Raw genomic sequence first — 19,798 nt, 5'->3', positions numbered from 1 at the left:
ATGCGCACCATCTGAGAGTTGGACATGCTTGAAACTCGGTCTTTGGGGGGAGTGATGGCAAGGGCAACATACATAACCTAAACATCTGTACCCCCATAGTATGCTGAAATTAAAAAAAATTATTTTGGTGAAAAATAAGAGAAAATATATTTCCCCTATTATAACAGTTGTTCATTGTAATTTCCCAATGAATGGTCAGGATAGAACTAGAGTTACTTCTGTAGTTCTGCTTCCTCTTGGGATAATGTCATTAAGCTCCATAAGATGGTCTCAGGCAGTACTTTCCAGCTCCTCGGAGTCTGTGGCGAGAATCCCTCCTTGCCTCTCCCAGCCTCTGATGGCTGCCGGCATTCCTTGGTTTGTGGCAGAGTCACTCCAGTCTCTGCTTCCGTGGTGACAGTGCCTCCTCCTCTTCTGTGTGTGTCAACGCTAAGGATACACATGGTTGGAAGTAGGACCCACCTGGAAGATCCAGGCCACTCTCTTTCATTGAAAAGTCCTTAACTCAATCACACCTGCACACTCACTCCCTGCAGGAAGCATACTTTAGAGGCAGAGCAGAATGTTGAACACTAGTCAGTTGTTACCTTATTGACCTTGACCAAGTTCCTTGACCTCTTTGAACTTTACTTCCTTCATGTGAAAATGGAATTAATACATGCCTATCTCAGAGAGTGTTTGAAAGGGTTAAGAGAAATGATGTCGATTCAAATGTTATTCCTTGATTTCTCTTTCCTTTCCTTGCGTTCAAAGCTTTGTTTTGACTCATTTTGTATCTCCAGAGGTTAGCACGATCCCTGGCACAGAGTGGTTGCCCAGTAAATGTTTACCAAGTAATTTTCTGTCCTCTGAAGAACAGCGTGGTCTTACACCGTCGTGTGCTGAGCCCACAGCTGGGACAGCTTGGTGATGATGGCCCATCCAGAAAGCTCCTGTGTGTGACAGCTGAGTGTCATTAATTTAGCAAAGTGGGGAGACGTGTGCAAAGGAGAACCCCCAGTGCTGTGGTTTCTGTATAAATACACTAAACGGAGTGTATGATGCAGGAAAAGAGCTGTCAGTCAGAAAGGGAAAAACTAGAGATGGGGTGCAATGAGTGTCTAGATGTCTACACACACACGTGCACACTCTCACACTTCATAGAAGACTGATTTGTCTGCCTCGCTGCCATGTGGTATTTGGGCAGTGTGCTCACAATCAGTGTAAGTGTCTGCCTCAGAGTGTGGCCTGGTTCACGTCCCCGTGAGGTTCCCCCGACTGGATGTTCCCTGAGAACAGACATTAGTGGTGCAGTGACGTGTGTCTTCTGTGGCTGCTCGGTCAGCATTCGTAGGTGGTGATAACAGACTGAATGCCGGAGTTCAACCTTCCTGACAACAGAGGAGAGTGTTACTTTGGGGGCAGGGACAGTTATTGATCCAGCCTTGGCCTTGGATCATGAGTCATTTGGTTTACAGTGTTCCTGAGTCACTGGTTGTCCTGAAGATCACCTGCTGACTCATCAGTGCCTTTGTGTCCTGGAGGCCTCCTGCAGTGGTGCATAGGAGTGCAGGAGCCCTGGGCTGCGGGTGGGGGTGGGTCTTCCACCTGCTTCAGGCTTCTCCAGGGCCCCTCTGGCCTAGCCTGGCTGGCTGTTGGGAGCAGCAGGAGGTACACAGGGAAGTCCAGGAGGAGGGACAAGGGAGAAGCCACATCCCAGCAGGTGTGGGACAGTGAGAGCAGCTCTAGCAGCAGATGGAGCAAAAAAGGAATGCTCTGAGTCTACATGCACCATTGAGAACAGGCTGTGTCAAGGCCTGTGGTGGGCGTTTAAGACTTTTACTTATTAATAATACGTGACATTTGATGCCTATCTAGGATTAAACTAATCCTGTTAATCCCTGTGATGCTTTTTGGCTATTCCTATCAGGTACTTGTGGCATCATGTTGGCAGACCTTGAAAGAGATCTTTAGTGGAGTGAAAAACTAAATGTATTTAACTAGGAAGGAGTAAGTAGAACAGACATGAGTATTTGGGGTTCTAGACAGTATTGGAGTTAGGTGAATGCAAATGTTGGAAATGGAATCTGGATCCTTAGAGAATTTCTAAAGTGTCGGGAGAGGAGATCTGCAGACCAGAGCAAAGGAGAACAGCATCCCAGCGTATAGAATCAAACTATCAGCCTCATGGTGGAGAGTGAGTGGTTCATACAGGGAGGGGTCAAAGTGGACAGCCGATGGGGTGGCTTCATGCATTCACTCAGTGCAGATGGAGAGTATTTCTGGACCAGGGTCAAGTTCACACAGGAGGATGAAATAGAGTCCCTACCCTTTTCAAGCATATCCAGTAGCAAGGAACTAGATTAGCAAACAGAATACAGCAAGTTCAGGACAAGCATGAGAGGCTGCTGTAGGAGGAGGGAGTTGTGAGCTGAGCCCTTCCCGCCTAAGCAAAGGAGAAGTTCTCTGGGCTTAGGTTAATCTCACAACTGTATGGGGCAAATTGGAGCAATCTTTAAATCCCTTTCTTCTGTGCTGCTTAATCTGTTTAAAGTAACTACTAAGGGAAAAGATGCTTTTGAATTATGATGATTGTACTGTTATCGACAGATCGTAGCCAGTAACTCTATTTTCATTTTCTCCTTAGTGTCAAATCAACAGTGCCTTGACTTCTTTCCACACTGCTTTGGAACTTGCAGTCGATCAGAGAGAAATTCAACATGTGTGTCTGTATGAAATTGGTAAATATGCAGTGTCTATCCAGCTTCTCGTTATAAAGCAGTATTAATACTTTTTCGTGTGGTTTTTCATTATTCTTGCCATTCAGTTTGTGCGTTTGCAAAATGCTTGCTGCCTTATGTAATAGTAAGGACTTCGATTATTATCACAGCACGTGCACCGATACTTACGTCTCCGAATCTCATTACTTCTTTATAACATTTTGTTCTTTACAGCATTTTGATTTTAGCATAATGTGTAATGTTAAATGAATTGATTAAATAAATAATCGTATATAAATACCTTCTTTGTGCATTAGAATTCACAGCTTTGTTCCTCCTTCCCACTAATGTTTACTTGAAAAGAAAAATAGGGCATGAGAGAGAGTTGGACTCCAATCCCAGCTTTTTCATCAGCTAGCTCTGCGACCTTGACCTTGGACAAGTGGCCCAAACCTTCTGAGCCACATAGTTGCCATTGGAGTTAAGGGGCCTCCCCTTGTAGCCCTTGTGAGGCTTAGATGAAATAACGTGTCCGAAGCCTCATGCTGGATGCTTGGCGCACAGAAAGTCCCCCATCCATGTTAGCTGCTACCTTCTGCTCCTCCCCTACTGGATGTAAATTTATAAACAAACTTGGAAGTATTTATTTGCATAAGATTTCCCCCCCTCCTTCTCCAGAGTTGTTGCCATGAGTCTTCGGGTGACTGCACTAAAACTCTCTGATCCTGTTACATTAGTCATTTCAAGATCCTTTCATGTAACAGTTTCTCCATTGTGCTGAGAAGAGTAAACAAAACTTTGGGCTTGCAAGAAACCGAAGAAATATTGTTAAATAAGGGGCTCATACTTTTTGGAACTGCAGCTTAGCTCATACTACAAGGTCACATCACATAGCTCATGGAAGAGGAATGACAGAGGAGGAGGGCGAGGAGAAATGACGAAGTAGTGACAGAAATCCAAAGGGGAATTGGAACTCAAAAAACTGTCTGCAGAGGGACAGGGAAGCAGAATGGAGAGTGCTGGGGAAGCAAGTGGCACCTGTCAGTTTGGGGCCCTATGGACATAATTGTCTTCCTGAAGCCTTTTACAGAAAACTGCAAACGAAAAGATTAGGAACTTCCTGACAGACAATATTGCATTTTAAATGCCTGTTGTGGTTTAGGAAGAGGAAATGAAGTATAATCCAGTGGAAAATGTATTTTTATGTCATCTAAACTCTGCTGGAGTTCTGTTTAGTAGCCATAATATAGAATGAAATGTGTTTCAAAGAACTTGAATTAAAAAGTCTAGCTTCAATGGCCCTTTTTGGTGCCTTTCGAGATCTATGGCAGTATATAGCATTAGAGCTAAAGGAAGCTTAGAAATCAGCTAACTCAGGCCTCAGGGAGGTTAACTCAGGAATAAGTATTAATAGCAACTCAGGCTGCTTCTTCAGGCTCAGTGCCACCTTCCATCTCTATTTCATATTTAATTCAAGTCTTACCCCGATATCTATCATAGAATAAAAATAATTAGCCCAAATGTTTACTCTAAACTCTGTCAACATCATATCCTATAGAATTTGACAGTGAATTTTCTGGAAGTGTGTATTTCTCCACCCCCTATAATTTAAATGACAAGTCCCAGATTACACAATTACTTAGTGATGCATTGGATACTAGATTTTTTTTTTTATGGAGGCAATATTGTGTAAAGAAAGTGTGTTGGACTTTGATTCACAATTCTTCCTTCTTATTAGCTATGTGGCCTTGCAAATCTCTTGATACCTTAGGTTTTCTCCTTGCTAAAATAAGGACATGACCAGCCACCTTTGCCAGGCTGTAGGAAGGATTAGAAAGAGTTCTATCAAGTGCCCAGCACAGCATCTGGCACATACTCGAGGCTCAATTGATGGGAGACACTGTGATTAACAATGGGAATAAAATTCCTTCCATTTTAGTTGCTACTGTTCCTCAGCAGAATGCTGGTCTAACAGTGTTTTGATCCAGAAAAGATGGGGCCCTTCCTCAACTCCACTGCTGATGTGCAGAGGGAGGGTGGACAAGTATTTAATTTCTCACTGGCTTGCTGTCTACTTCCCACAAGGTTTTGAGAATTAGTAGTAATAATCATCTGGTGAGTGCTTTAAGACTTTTTGAGGAAGTCACTAAGTAAGTATATAATCCAGCAGTGTTGCTTCCACTGCTTCTTATTCTGCCCATGCCTCCTCTTGGAGAAGCACTGCGGTGCTTGGGTTAATTGCACAACTCTATGGAGCAAATTGGAGTGTCTTTCTAGAAATCTTCACGCCATTCTCTTCTCTACTGCTTTATCTGTTGTGAAATCTGAAGTGATTTATCTCACTCAAACTTTACATTGAAAGTATTTAAGGGAAAAAAAATAATTTCTTAAGTTTTCAGGTTAAGGTTTTTACGTGTTTCATAGAACGTTCGCAGAGAAAGATAGAAGTATCAGAAATTTGTAGCTTACATATGGGACACAGAGTTCATCACTACCTTGGGGTCGTGTGCTAAAAATATTTCTTTCCTAGGTTGGTGCAGCATGATAGAGCTCAATTTCAAGGATGCATTCGACTCCTTTGAGAGGCTAAAAAACGAGTCCAGGTGGTCCCAGTGCTATTACGCCTACCTGACTGCAGGTGAGTAGATGATGGTCTGCACGGTGTGCCCCTCTCTGTTATGAGTTAGCTCACCTGCCATCGGCAGACAGGAGAATGATGGCGGGGGGAAGCACGGTTGCACCCTTCCTTCGTGTTCCAAGCATGTTGACATTTTGCAACCAAGCAAATAGAAGTCAGAGTACTGTGTTCACCGACCCAGCTGAACACTGAGCAATTCAGCAGTGTCCCGGGTCCCCTTCTCACCCCGTTTCCCCTCCGGGCCCAGTTCCATCCTGTACTCGGTGTTGGATGTGGTTATTGCAGGGTTTTCCTAGTCTTCGTACATTTCACCCTAAACAGCCTCAACCTGCTCTTACCCCCTTTCTTTACATGCTATATTTTTTATTTATTAGGAATCTGAAGAATTTTTAGGAATTGAGCATGTCTTTTTCATTGTGTTAATATTTGTTTGGTTACAAAGTTGCACAGGTTTTGAGTCATCTGCTCCAACCTTGTTTTACCTATGAACCCTGTTATGTTTACAGTGCGATATTGCAGAATGCGAGAGATTTCAACACTGCATATCATCACAGCAGGAACATTTGTAATTTGTTTGGAATTTGAACGTTTCTTGCGTTTTTGGCCCTCGTATGAGATAGTTAAAGATGTGCTGCCACCTGGTGGACAAAAAAGTTGTCTGCGCCCTGCTATGCATAAAGTGCCATGTGATTCAGAATTATAGAGGGATGGAATTGAAGAAAACCAAGAGGTTATACATTTTCTGCCTTTAAGATGAATTCTCTTTATGCAGCCACATAAGTTAATCTTTTACTTAAAATTCAAGACTAATTCAAACATTATTTTAAATACCTCCAACATCTTTCCCTTTCATTCCATCCCCTTAACTGATCTTATTTAAAATAAGATAGAATTGTCCAGGTGTGGTGGCTCACGCCTGTAATCCTAGCACTCTGGGAGGCCGAGGCGGGCGGATTGTTTGAGCTCAGGAGTTCGAAACCAGCCTGAGCAAGAGCGAGACCCCCGTCTCTACTAAAAATAGAAAGAAATTAATCGGACAACTAAAAATATATAGAAAAAATTAGCCGGGCATGGTGGCGCATGCCTGTAGTCCCAGCTACTCGGGAGGCTGAGGCAGAAGGATTGCTTGAGCCCAGGAGTGTGAGGTTGCTGTGAGCTAGGCTGACGCCACAGCACTCACTCTAACCAGGGCAAAAGAGTGAAACTCTGTCTCAAAAAAAAAAAAAAAATAAGATAGAATTGATTAACATTGGCCAATAAGTATGTCCTGGAAATCTTAAAATCCCTGTAAAATTATATCAGTCCATTAGCAGTCAGTACAAACCTCTTTATTGCAGTCCCCATAGGGCATCCATGTTCTATGGTTCTCTGTCTGATGTTCGAATAGGGTTATTTTCGATATACTGGATAGGGTGCTATGTCTCACACTTAAAGGGTTGTTTATAGAATTTGAAGGCATCTCAGATGAAAGGAGCAGCTGTTTATTGAGCAGCCTCGGTGTGTTCAACATGCTGAAGAGTGGGTGAGCCCTGATTGCATAGCTCAGAGAAGAGAGGCCTGCACACAGCTCAGTACTCATTAAGTGTAATTGGGTCGCACAAACAATGGCTGGCAGCTATTTCTTTTTAAATTTCCGTTGAACGCAGAAGAAATAAATGTACACTGTGGCTCTGTAAAGGAACATTTATTCTCCAAATATTTGGAAATCCCAGGAGTATACCAGCTGTAGGAGAGAATAAGCATGGAAGATTCTACTCTCGATCTCTGCAAGGGGATTTTGGGGAGAGGATAAGATGGGAGGGGATAGCTCTGCTGCAGAGAGTACTTGAGGCAGGGAAGGAGCACTTTGTCCTGCTGTCAGAGAAGGCACCTTGCAGCAGCTACCGTTAGAGTTGGCGTGAAGGATGGGGTACCTGTAGACAGGTAGAGCTGGAGAGGATGGGACCAGAAACACTGCCACTGGGACCTAGTTCCTTGTACTATTTTTTATTGTGATAAAATATATATAAAAAATTTATCATCTTAACCATTTTTAAGTGTACATGTCAGTGGCATTATGTACACTCACATTGTTGTGTAGCCATTACTTGCATCCATCTCTGGAACTTTTCATCATCCCAAATTCAATACCTGTTAATGACTAATTCCCCATTCTCTCCTCCACCTCAGCCTCTCCTTTCCACTGTTCTTTACTTTTCTTCTCTTATGAATTTGACTTTTCTGCCTGTCTTTTATAATTGGAATATATTTGTCTTTTTGTGTTTGGCTTATTTAGCATAATGTCTTCAAGGTTCATCCATGTTGTAGCATGTGTCAGAAACTTTTTCCTTTTTAATGCTGAATAATACTCCATTGTATGTATATACTGCATTTTATTTATTTATTTATTTATTTATTTTTTATGGGTGTACATATGTTTAGGTTACGTGTGTTGCCCTTGGTTCCCCCCCCCACCGAAGTCCGTGTTTCAAATATGTCCATCCTTCGGGTAGTGTGCATTGCACTCCTTGTGTATACAAATACCCGTCCCCTCCTCCCTCCTCCCCCCTCCTCCCGCCGCCCTTCCCGTGGTACAGATGATTAGGTTAGGTGTGTTGCCCTTGGTTCCCCCCCCCAACGAAGTCCGTGTTTCAAATATGTCCATCCTTCATCAGCCCATGGAACTTTCTCCAAAATTGACCACATACTAGGCCACAAATCAGACCTCAATAAATTCAGAAAAATAGAAATTATACCGTGTACCTTCTCGGACCATAGAGGCTTAAAATTAGAGTTCAACTCCAACAGAAATACTCGCCACCCCACAAAGTCATGGAAATTAAACAATCTACTGTTGACTAACTCCTGGGTCAAGGAGGAAATATATACTGCATTTTTATGCATTCATTCATTGATGGACATCTGGGTGGTTTCCACCTTTTGGCTATGGTGAGGGATGCTTATCATGAACATTGGTATACAAATATCTATTCAAGTTCTTGCTTTGAATTCCTGTGGGCATATACCAACAAGTGGAATTGCTATATCATATACATGTATAGGTACTATTCTCAAAACTATAAGTTATCAGAAAAGATTAGAATATCACATATGAGATGGTGTAAACTTAATCTTAATCGAAGAGCCAGGCATCAAAGTTCTGTTTAGGCCTCATATTTTAGGATAAATCAGAGACTCTCATGCTTTTAAACATCTGCATCTTTTAAAGCAACTGTGTATAATTTTACTGCAAGAGGAGTAGGTGGTGGTCATTCTCCAGGGTCTGAGGTATTGGAGTTGCAGACCTTTGGGGATGGTTCAGATGCTGACATGGTTGCTATTTATGACTGGCTTTCTTTCTCTTTGTTTGACTCTATAAGAATGTTCTCAGTGATCTGAGGAAGACCTTAAGCCTCGGGCAGCAGAAATTATTCTTTTTCACTGGTTTACTGTGTGACCTTAGGCAGCACTTAACTTTTCTAGAACTCTGCATCTTCTGATCTATAAAACAAGACAATCACTGGTTACACAAGACAATCACTGGGCTTCCTTCTGGTTTTGAAATGTTATAGCTCTAAGTGATGAGGTCATTTTGGATTTGTGCAGACCCAACATCTGGACCAGGGATGCTCAGTAACTGCAAATGGGGTTGTCCCTTCCTGCGACCATTCAGCCTAATCCTCTTCTCCCAGTAGGAATATTCTGTCTTTCGCATCCCCTTGGCATCCTCAGCTGCCTGCAATCCTTGCTGCTTCTGGTCTTTGGCTCTTCCCACAGTTGCCTGTCCGGTGACATACGTGGCCCTGTGCTCTGCTCAACCTAGTTTTAGGGGTGCTTGAATAAAGGAGGAGGAACTAGCAAATCAATTTTAGCACATTCCAATTGGGGAGCGAAAAACCACACATGACTAAGACAGTATCTAACAAAAAATGAGTAGAAATGGATTCATTGCCATAGAAGTTGAGAGGAAGGAGACAAAATTTCATTCAAGAAGTGGGGCTGAACCCAGGTGTGAATTGTGGAGAAGGGTGAGGGGAGCTGCAGCAAAGGGAGTATTATTACATGTTTGTGTGGGGCATGAGTTGAGAGGAAGATGGTGTACAGACCACCAAAATCTCACTCATTCTTCAAGACTCAGCTCGACTTCTCTAGCTCCTCAAAGCTTCTGATCACTCCAAACAGAAAAGGTCCCTTCTCTTTCTGAGCCTTTCTAGAAGCACTTGGGTTCTCCTACCCTAAGTATTCCCATCGCTGTATACATTGTAGCTGTGGGACTCTGCCCCAGTGTGTGTGTGTGTGTGTGTGTGTGTGTGTGTGTGTGATCTCTCCAATTGAAATTTCAGCTTATTCAGGGTGCAAGCATATATGTCTCTTCTTCATATTCTTTCTGGTGGCTTGTAGGTGGCAGGTAACTAATGAACACACAGAGCTGTAGTCTCCAACCTCCAGGCCATGGACTGGTACCAGTCCATGGCCTGTTAGGAACCAGGCCACACAGCAGGAGGTGAGCACCAAGAGAGCAAGCGAAACTTCATTTGTATTTACAGCCGCTCCCTGTTGTTCACATCATTGCCTGAGCTCCATCTCCTGTCAGATCAGCATTGATATTAGATTGTCATAGGAGTGCGAACCCTATTATAAACTGCGCATGCGAGGGATCTAGGTTGCGTGTTCCTTATGAGAATCTAATGCCCGATGATCTGAGGTGGAGCTGAGGCAGTGATGCTGGTGCTGGGGAGCGGCTACAAATACAGATTGTCATTGGCAGAGAGGTTTGACTGCACAATAAATGTAATGTGCTTGAATCATCCTGAAACCATCCCCTACCCTCCCCATCTATGGAAAAATTGTCTTCCATGAAACTGGTCCCTGGTGCCAAAAAGGTTGGGGACTGCTGATGTAGAGGACTAATCATGACTTTCCAGGATGGGGATATCCTCCTTCCTCCGTGAAGCTTTTGGAATCTTCTGGGCTCCTCATTGTTCTTTCCTAGATTTCTTTTTATTCTACTTTCTGAGCGTGTGGGCTTCAACTAAGTTGTACACTCTGACAACAGCTAGGGAGTTTGTTATGTGCAAGAGGACAAGGACCATGGCATTCCCATGTTCCCCCAAAGCTCTGGGAACACAGGCACCTGGGAAATAGTTGAACTGATGGCATGATGCCCAGCACGATGGTGCCGTCCTTTGTGTAATAGTCTGTAAGCTTGTTTGCTCCCATTTTTTCCAGGTGTCATTGCTCCAGGTATCCCTTAGTGGCATTTCCCCCCAGTACTTAAGAAATACAATTATGGTTTCTTACAGTGTGTCAGGGAGCCACAGGCGACGTGGATGGGGCACAGATTGTCTTTAAAGAAGTTCAGAAACTCTTCAAAAGGAAAAACAATCAGATTGAACAGTTCTCGGTGAAAAAGGTACGTTCGAGCCTATTAATCTGTATTATTTACGATTGGCATTTCTAGCCAACACTACCTTGGGCAAGTTTTAGGGAATTATATTCAAGGCTGGCAATTTACTTGCCACGTAAAATGTAGTTCACCACTATGGAGAGAATTTATTCCATGACATACCTCTGCTCTGAATAGGAAGTATTTGTTTTGCCGTAAAGAAAGCAGATTTTTTTTAATGGAGAGAGGCGTTAAAGACTGCCGAGCTAATGAATGTATCTCTAGAGAGAAATTATCTGTCTAAAGAATTAGGTAGTTTCAGAACACAAATTAGCAGAGCCTAGTGACAGATACAGAATGGTGTTCAGGAGAATGAACAGGTCACATTTGGACATAATAAAAAGCAAAAGTGTGCATCACACTTCCCAGCGGAAAGGCCCAGGACTATAGGAACAATGTCCTAAATTTATTCTGTACTTTTGACAATAAAATTTTGCTGAATTACCTTGAGTTACATAGCCTCATACATCCTGAATTTTCCATGATTTTAGTTTTGTGAGTTTTTATTGAATGAACATTTAATGAAGTTTTTTGAGTATAAGTTAGATTATAATGTGGAATGCAACTGAGACCACTGGCACTAAGTAGAAAATTAAACAATTAGTAGAACCATAACTAAAAGTTGTCTAGTATTAGATCATCCATATAACATCCTTTGAGTTATTATTTGTCTCCAAGCTTTATAAATTCTGTTGATTTAAACTAAAATGAATCCAGTCTCGTCCTCAAGTTTTCAGAATATATCCTGGATCTTGATAGTAGGTTGAGTTGAATGATGAATGAAAAGTATATCAATCAATATGTTAAAAACTGCAAGCAATTTTTAAAAATTTTTAAATTTTTTATTTTTTTATTTTTAGAGACAGAGTCTCGCTCTGTCGTAGCTCATTACAACCTTAAACTCAAGCAATTCTCCTGCTTCAGCCTCCCGAGTAGCTGGGACTACAGGCTCTTGCCACCACAACCAGCTAATTTTTCTATTTTTTATAGACATGGGGTCTTTCTCTTGCTCAGTGTGGTCCCAAACTCTGTAGCTCAAGCAATCCTCCTGCCTTGGCCTCCTAGAATACTTGGATTATAGTCATGAGCCACTGTGCCCAGCCAAAATTTTTTAAATATGGAGAAATTTTTATTTTTAGCTTTGAAGGAGAGGGCCATTCACATTGACTATGAACTGTGTACTTTTAATGTGTTCAAAGTATATTTTTTAATGTGAATTTGGTTTTGAAAAAATGTAGCCTAATCATCTAACTCCTTGCAGGCAGAGAGATTTCGGAAACAAACCCCAACCAAAGCACTCTGTGCATTGGCATCCATCGAAGTGTTGTACTTGTGGAAAGCTCTTCCAAACTGTTCCTTCCCCAACCTACAGAGGATGAGTCAAGGTAAAAAAAAATAAAATAAAATAAAAAAATAAACAAACACAAACAATACACATTGGCTTCTTTTGTCAGCGCAGTTTCTCCTTAATATTATCTCTTCAGTTTCTCCTTAATGTTATCTGATTCAGAGAGTAGAAATATATCCTCATTGTTGGATAAAGGGAGTAGTGATGATGAAAATTCCATGGCTTAGGAGACAGGAACGGGAGGCACTGGTGTGCACAGATCTGCTTGCCTTGTTAGGAGTACAGGGTTATGCTCTTACTATAAATGTTATTAATTCTATAGCCAGGGGGGTTGCTGGAAGCATACTTTTTCCCCAGTAAAAGCACTGTGTTTCATTTAGGTGTGATTCACACACATAAAAAGCACAAATATTAAAGTGTACTATTCAATGAGTTTTGACAAGTATATACACCCTGCTATCCACCACAGCAATCAGGATCCAGAACATTTCCACCACCCCTGAGATTTCCCTTGGACCCCTTCCCGATCAGTCTCCACTCCAAGGCAACCACTATTCTGATTTCTGTGTCCATAAATTAGTTTTGCCTGTCCTTGAACTTCATATAAGTGGAATCATACAGTATTTCCTTTTTTGTGCATGGCTTCATTTGTTCAGCGTAAGAACAAATGAGGTCAGTGAGATCTATCCATGTTGCAGCCTGTAGCAGTAGTGTGTTTCTTTCACTGGCTAAGTAGTATTCCGTTATATGGCTGTACTTACACCACAAATTGTTTATCCATTCTTCTATTGAAGGACATTTGATTTGTTTTTGATTTTTTAACTCTCATGAGTAAAGCTGCTATAGACATAAGTGTACAACATAAATTAATGAGTCTTTTGTGTGAACATACCTGCTCAATTCTCTTGGGCAGATACCTAGGAGTGTGATTAGAAGCCTATGTTTTTGATTCATGTATTATAAAAACCATAAGATATAGGTTGTGATGAGATAACCTTGATAAAGTCATTTTTATTAGAGTTGGAAAAGTTCACAGGGAAAATAAACTAACTCTTTAAATAAAACATAAAAAAATAACATTCTTCTGAAGGTTTAGTGGTAGACTTAAGAATGGCTCTTTGTATTCTAGCAAATGATTTGCTCCACACTGCAACCCAGAGAAGTAGAAAAGGCAGACGACACTGTCGCACCCATTTTGTAATGAAGAGGCAAACTCAGGTGACCTGCCTGGCTCTCTTAAGAGCCTGGGTGGGTGCTGCAGCTCCGCAGGCCACACACTGGGGAGCAGAGCTTTCCCCTGTCCTCCACACAGCTTCCTCTTCCTGGGAGTGTGAAGATTTTGAAATTATGCAGCTCGAAGTGTGATTATAAGATGAGAACTGCTATGTTAAAATAAAAACACACATCCAAAGGATGGTTCATAGAAAGTAATTACCTTTGGAAATATATTCTTATATATATGCTGCCCTTTCCAAAAAGAGATTTAGTATTGATATTTTGGACATAATATTCCATAAATAGTTTGTAAACCACTGTGGAAAATTTGTCAGATTTTTCTTCGATAATTCTTGTTTTTGTCTAAATATGGCATGAGCCATTAAGTCATATATTTTTATCATCAGACCTCTCTGCGAATGCCTTTTACTTATTTCTTTTAAAAAAAATCCTCCCTCAAAGGGTCAAAACATTGCCAATGTTGCTATTCTAGCAGCCAAAGGAATGAAACTCCATAAGAAGTTTTGCATAGTAGCCTTGTAATTAGAGTAGGTGTATAACCCTTTGGAGGAGCAACTTGAAAGGAAACAGTTTTCTTGGATGTGTTAAATTCTGCAGAGTTCATTTAAAAAGGATTTGCATAATTTAAAACCCATCCCTTGTTGTTGAAGCAAGTTTAAGACATCTACCAATGTCTAGCTCAAAAAATAATGAAGGATCTTAAGTATTTTTTTAATGTTCAAGTGCAAGATCATGTATTTAGAGATAAAACACAAATGCAAAGATAAGATAGGCAGTAACTGAAAGGCACAAGAACAATTAGCACTTAAGTAAGATTTGACTAAATGTTCTCTGAACCCCTTTCCAGGTATCAAAATAAACTAACAACAAAGATTTGTGTTCGTGGAGAGGGAGACAGTCTCTGGAATGAACATGAGATAATTCTCTAATATCTTTGTTAAAAGTTAACCCAATTCTGAGATCTATTATTTACATTATGTCATTCTCCAATGTTAAGCAATAAAGATACAAATCAATCCAACCGTGTAGAGTATGATGAAGGTCTTTGCAGAGAAAATGTTATGTTCCAGAACAAACTGAGAGCGGGCAATGTGTATAATAACATTTATTAAACTTTTTCCAAATGCCCTTCTGGTTTTGTGCATTCAACTTGTCAGAGTCCCCATCTGTAACTCCCTTTATCAGCAGAGCTAGTTTGGTCCTTATATCCTTGTCTGGTGGTTTCATTCAAAGCCCTTCCCCTACCCATCTGTTCTTCTTCACTGCATTTTTCCTCTGCATTTTAAAGATGCTCCTTTGTACTCTGAGCACAATGGGCAGAGTGATCCTGTTAAAACCTAAGTCATATTATGTCAGCCTCCTTCCCAGAACCCTGTGTCATATTCAAAGTAGAAGTCCAAGTCCATTCAGTGGCAGGCAGTGCCCACAGTCTGGAACCCCCAATGCCACTGCCTCTCCCTGCTCTTCCCTTGCTCACTGGGCTCCGGCACACTCCTCCTGCTCTTGAACACACCTGGCGCACACCGGCCACAGTGCCTTTGCACTTGCTCTTCTCTCTGACTGCAAGTGCTCTTCCCTCAAACCTCCATGTGGCTCCTTCACTCATTCCCTTTCAAGTCTTTATTCAGAAGTTACATTTCCAGGGAGGCTCAAACTGCCATTCCCACACACAGACACACACTTCCAATCCCCCCTTCCTGGCTGTACTTTTTACCTTAGCATTTACAGGTACTCAACAAACATATTTTAACTATTTGTCTTTTGTGTTGTCCATCTCCCCCACAAAATGAAAGCTTCTTAAGGGCAGGGATATCTTTTTTCTCTTGGCAAACATTTTATTTATTTTTAGAATCAGTGTTTTTATTTGTTTGTTAGTTTGTTTATTTATTAGAGATAGGTCTTGCTATGCTGCCCAGGCTGGACTCAAACTCAAGTGATCTCCTGCCTTAGCCTCCTGAGAAGCTGGGACTACAGGCACATGCCACTGCACCTGGCTTGTTTCTATTTTTTAAGTAATTCACAAACTTACAAAAATAGTCAAACTGTACAAAGGGGTATGGAATGAAATGTAAGTGTCCCTTCCATGCCAGACACCCGGTCTCCTCCTAAGACACAACCACAGCTCATGGTTTTTAGAGTGACCTTTCTGGAGATCTTCTCTGCCTTTGTACGGATAAATGTGTGCGCGCACGCACATGTGTGTGTGTGTGTGTGTGTGTGTGTATGCGTGTGTGTATGTGTGTGTACGCATGCAATTACTCAAATGGCAACATTCTCTACATACTATTCTGCCCTGTGCTTTTGTCATTTAACAATATCTTGAGATCATCTAATACCAACACATAGATCTACCTCATTTTTTTTAATGTCTTTGTAGTATTTCTTTTTTTCTTATTTTAAACTTTAGTGGAACAATCCTGAAGGACTGTCTTTGTAGTATTTCAAACTGTGAATATTGATAATTTATTTAACTGGTCTCCCCAGTGAGCACATAGGTTGTCTCCAGTCTTTTGCTACAAAAATTGACTACACTGTGCTTCAGTGCCTGTACTTACACATATATCTGTGCATCTATGTGCCTGTATTACCTGTAGGATAAATTCCTAAGAGTGGAATTTCTGAGTCAGAAGGTATGTGCTGTTTAAATATTTTTGTAGATTTCACAAATTTCCCTCTAAGAACATTATACCCATTTACAATCCCCACAATAATTTTTTATTATTAACTATACGCACAATGTTGTACAGCAGATCTCTAGAAATTTTTCATCTTGTATAACTGAAACTTTATACACACTGAACAGCAAATCCCACATTCCTCCTGCCTGCCCCGGACACTGGCAACCACCGTTCTGTTTCTGTCTATGGATTTGACTCCTTTCGATAACTTTTATAAGTGGAATCATGTTGTACTCATTTTTCTGTGACTGGCTTATTTCACTTAGCACAATGTCCTCCCTGTCCATCATTTTGTTGCATGTGACAGGATTTCATTCTTGTTTAAGGCTGAATAATATTCCATTGCATGTATATACCACATTTTCTTTACCGATTTGTCCATTAGTGGACATTTAGGTGGTTTCCATATCTTGACTATTGTGAATAATGCTGCAATGAACATGAGAGTGCAAATACCTCTTTGAGATCCTGATTTCACTTCTTTTGAAATAAATACCCAGAAGTGAAATTGTTGGATTATACGGTAGTTCTATTTTTCAATTTTTTGAGGAACCTCCATACCGTTTTCCATAGTGGCTACACCGTTCTACATTCCCATGAGCAGTGCACAAGAGTTCCAATTCTCCATATCTTCATTGACAGTTCTTATTTTTATTTATTTACTTTTTTGAGACAGAGTCTCACTGTGTTGCCTGGGCTAGAGTGCCATGGCGTCATCCTAGCTCACAGCAACCTCAAACTCCTGGGCTCAAGCGATCCTACTGCCTCAGCCTCCCGAGTAGCTGGGACTACAGGCATGCGCCACCATGCCCGGCTAATTTTTTCTATATATTTTTAGTTGTCCAATTAATTTCTTTCTATTTTTAGTAGAGACGGGGTCTCGCTCTTGCTCAGGCTGGTCTCAAACTCCGGAGCTCAAACAATCCGCCCGCCTTGGCCTCCCAAAGTGCTAGGATTATAGGCGTGAGCCACCACGCCCGGCCAACAGTTCTTATTTTTGTTTTGGTTTTTATGATGACCATCCTAACAGATATGAGGTAATATCTTCTTGTGGTTTTGATTTCCATTTCCCTAGTGGTTAGTGATGTTGAGCATCTTTTCCTATACCCATTGGCCATTTGTATGTCTTCTTTGGAGAAATGTTTATTTTCGTCCTTTGTAAGAGCAGGAATTTTATGTCTGTTTTGTCACTGTTGTATTCTAAGCTCCTATAACTACCTGACAAATAGTAGATGCTCAATAAATATTCAATGAATGAATGAGTGTAGTGAATGAATGAGCAAGTGAATGAATTGCATTAATACTTCCTTAACACTGCTGCCTTAAGAGCTGCTTTTGTGCTCTTTTTTTGTAGGGGGTATTCCAAGCCTGGCTTTGTGGGCAACTCCTGCTTCTGCACGTTCAGATTCTCTTCCTCACACTCACCTCCTCTTCACCACTCTAAGCCACTCTCCAAATTACTTGTTTTGTAACTTGAGTACATTATATACCTATATAAGCTTATTGAATCTCAGTATCTTTATTGGTCTGTGGAAACAATTACATTACATCCTTTCCTCCTCTGTTAGCTCCACTATGTTTCCAGTTTCCACCTTTCTCATTTCCATAACATTCTCCGTGTGTGTCCATTCCCCCGCACAACAAGCTGCTTAAAGTGGAGGGATCAGTTCTGATCTTCTCCCATTGACCAGTGCAGTGGCTCATACAGACATGTGAAAGTGTCCATTGCCTGTTTTGAAATGAATGTGATGTAACTTTTAAAAATTAATGGAACTTTCCTAGAGCAATTTTACATTCACAGCAGAATTGAGCAGGAAGCCCAGAGTCCAGAGAGTCCCCAGACACTCCTCCCTGTCCCCTAGCCTCCCCGACTACAGTGTCCTGCACCTGTGGTACCTTTGTTACAGTCGATGGGCCAGCATTGACACGGCATCGTCACCCAGAGCCCACAGTTCGCATTAGGGTCACTCTTGGTGTTGTACATTCTGTGCGCTTGGACAGATGTATGATGACATGTCCACCATTCTAGAATCATACAGAGGAGTTTCACTGCCTTAAGCATCCTCTGTGCTCCACCTGTTCATCCCTCCTGCTCGTCCTTACTCCTGCCAACCACTGACATTTTTACTGTCTCCATAGTTTGGAGACGTTTTCCAGAACATTGCATAGTTGGGATCATATAGTATGTAGCCTTTTCAGATTGGCTTTTTTGACTTAGTAATAATGTGGTTCAATTTTGAGTTGTCTTGGCTCTATGAAGTTTGATATTTTTGTCTTCCTCTGACTAAAGTTACTAATGGATGAAGAATGAGTACCCTCTGAGTTTCAGGGGCAAAAATATAAACTGAATAAGTAGCTATACAATGAAATATTCACTTGACTGTTCATGATATTTAAGGAATTAAGTGAACGTATTTACTTCCTGCTGTGTTCTCTCCCCTCTGTCTAAGCTTGCCATGAAGTGGATGATTCATCTGTTGTTGGATTAAAGTATTTGCTTCTTGGTGCCATACACAAATGTCTAGGCAACTCAGAAGATGCTATTCAGGTAAACTGTTAATATTGTCATGGCTAAATCCTGAACACCTACATGTGTGCTTGTGAATAAGAAAAATTAAAAAGCATTAGACAAAACCAAACCTCCCACTACAATATGCACTTTATCCACTTTATTTGATTAAAGCCATCTTCTCAGATGCCGGAAGCTGGTTAAGACTAGTTTTTAACATAACTTCAGATTCTTAGATCACTTCTTTATATTTGGGCTTCTTTTCTAGCACTCGCTATTTATCAAAAATGACAGACAGTCTCAACTGCAGAGGGGAGGAAATGAGGAGGCAGGCAATTTTGAAGGAGCAAAATGAGCTTCATAGTTAGACAAAACCAAAAATGATCAGATGGAATGTTCAATGTATGTTCACTTTTCTCTCTATGAAACTGCAGATCACTGATGCAGTACTGGAAATGAGATCTAGAAAGTTATTAGCTTAGGATAGTCTAGTACATATTATATGAAAAAGAACCATTAATTATTTTCAGATATAGTTGGAGGGCTTTTTCTATCCAAGTTTTTGGTTTGGTTGGTTTTATTGAAGAAGTATATCCCAGTGTCACTTTGACTACTCTTTGAGAGTTCATGTATAGTATTAGGAGACTTTTGGCTTTTAAATCTTAGAATGTTAATGTACTTGGATTGTAATTTTAAATTAATCTTTCAGGATGGGGTTATGATAGTTATTACAAGCTCTAAATAGCTTATTTTAGATAAAATGCTTAAGTGCTAGCAAGATACAATCAAGACAAATGTCAAGAGATGGTTCTTGGCTTGTGTGCTTTCTATTTTAAATATTGAAATGGGATGTTTAGACTTTTAGATGCAGATAAAGATGCTCTGAGCAATAAAATCAATAGAGGCTGGTGTGTCCACTGGAAAAATAAGTAGCACAAATTAGGCAGACTGATAGCATATTCTGGGGAAAGCTTCCAGACAAAAATGTAGAGAACATCTGAGATATGGATGGGAAGGAATGAAGATGAGGAAAGAAGAGAAAATCTGACCTCGAAAACAAAGAAAATGAGTCCCCCTTCCCACCTCCAGAAGACTGTGATAGGTAGGAAAATGAATTCATTCCAATAACATGTGTATTATTTCAGTTCTTTCAGCGAGCTGTTAAAGATGAAATGTGTCGTCAGAATAACTTATACGTTCAGCCGTATGCCTGCTATGAACTTGGCTGTCTTCTACTAGATAAACCGGAGGTAAGAGCATATATA

The 19,798-nt window shown here is 40.9% G+C and overlaps 1 protein-coding gene across 2 annotated transcripts in view; it reads left to right on the top strand.

Moving 5' to 3' along the window:
• The window catches only part of TTC39C (tetratricopeptide repeat domain 39C), a 118,985-nt gene that overhangs the window by 95,119 nt on the left and 4,068 nt on the right, over positions 1–19,798 (top strand). For both annotated transcript variants that reach the window (XM_012662689.1, XM_012662690.1), the window contains 6 exons: positions 2,627–2,720; positions 5,230–5,337; positions 10,620–10,729; positions 12,024–12,147; positions 18,475–18,572; positions 19,679–19,783. In XM_012662689.1, the coding sequence (XP_012518143.1) occupies positions 2,627–2,720; positions 5,230–5,337; positions 10,620–10,729; positions 12,024–12,147; positions 18,475–18,572; positions 19,679–19,783 (639 nt within the window). The remainder of the gene's footprint in view (positions 1–2,626; positions 2,721–5,229; positions 5,338–10,619; positions 10,730–12,023; positions 12,148–18,474; positions 18,573–19,678; positions 19,784–19,798) is intronic.

Source organism: Propithecus coquereli, unplaced genomic scaffold (assembly GCF_000956105.1).
Source record: "Propithecus coquereli isolate 6110/MARCELLA unplaced genomic scaffold, Pcoq_1.0 Scaffold773, whole genome shotgun sequence".
In the NCBI taxonomy this organism is placed as follows: Eukaryota; Metazoa; Chordata; class Mammalia; order Primates; family Indriidae; genus Propithecus; species Propithecus coquereli.
Note: the sequence above shows the minus strand (reverse complement) of the source record. Positions and strands in the feature narration are given on the sequence as shown.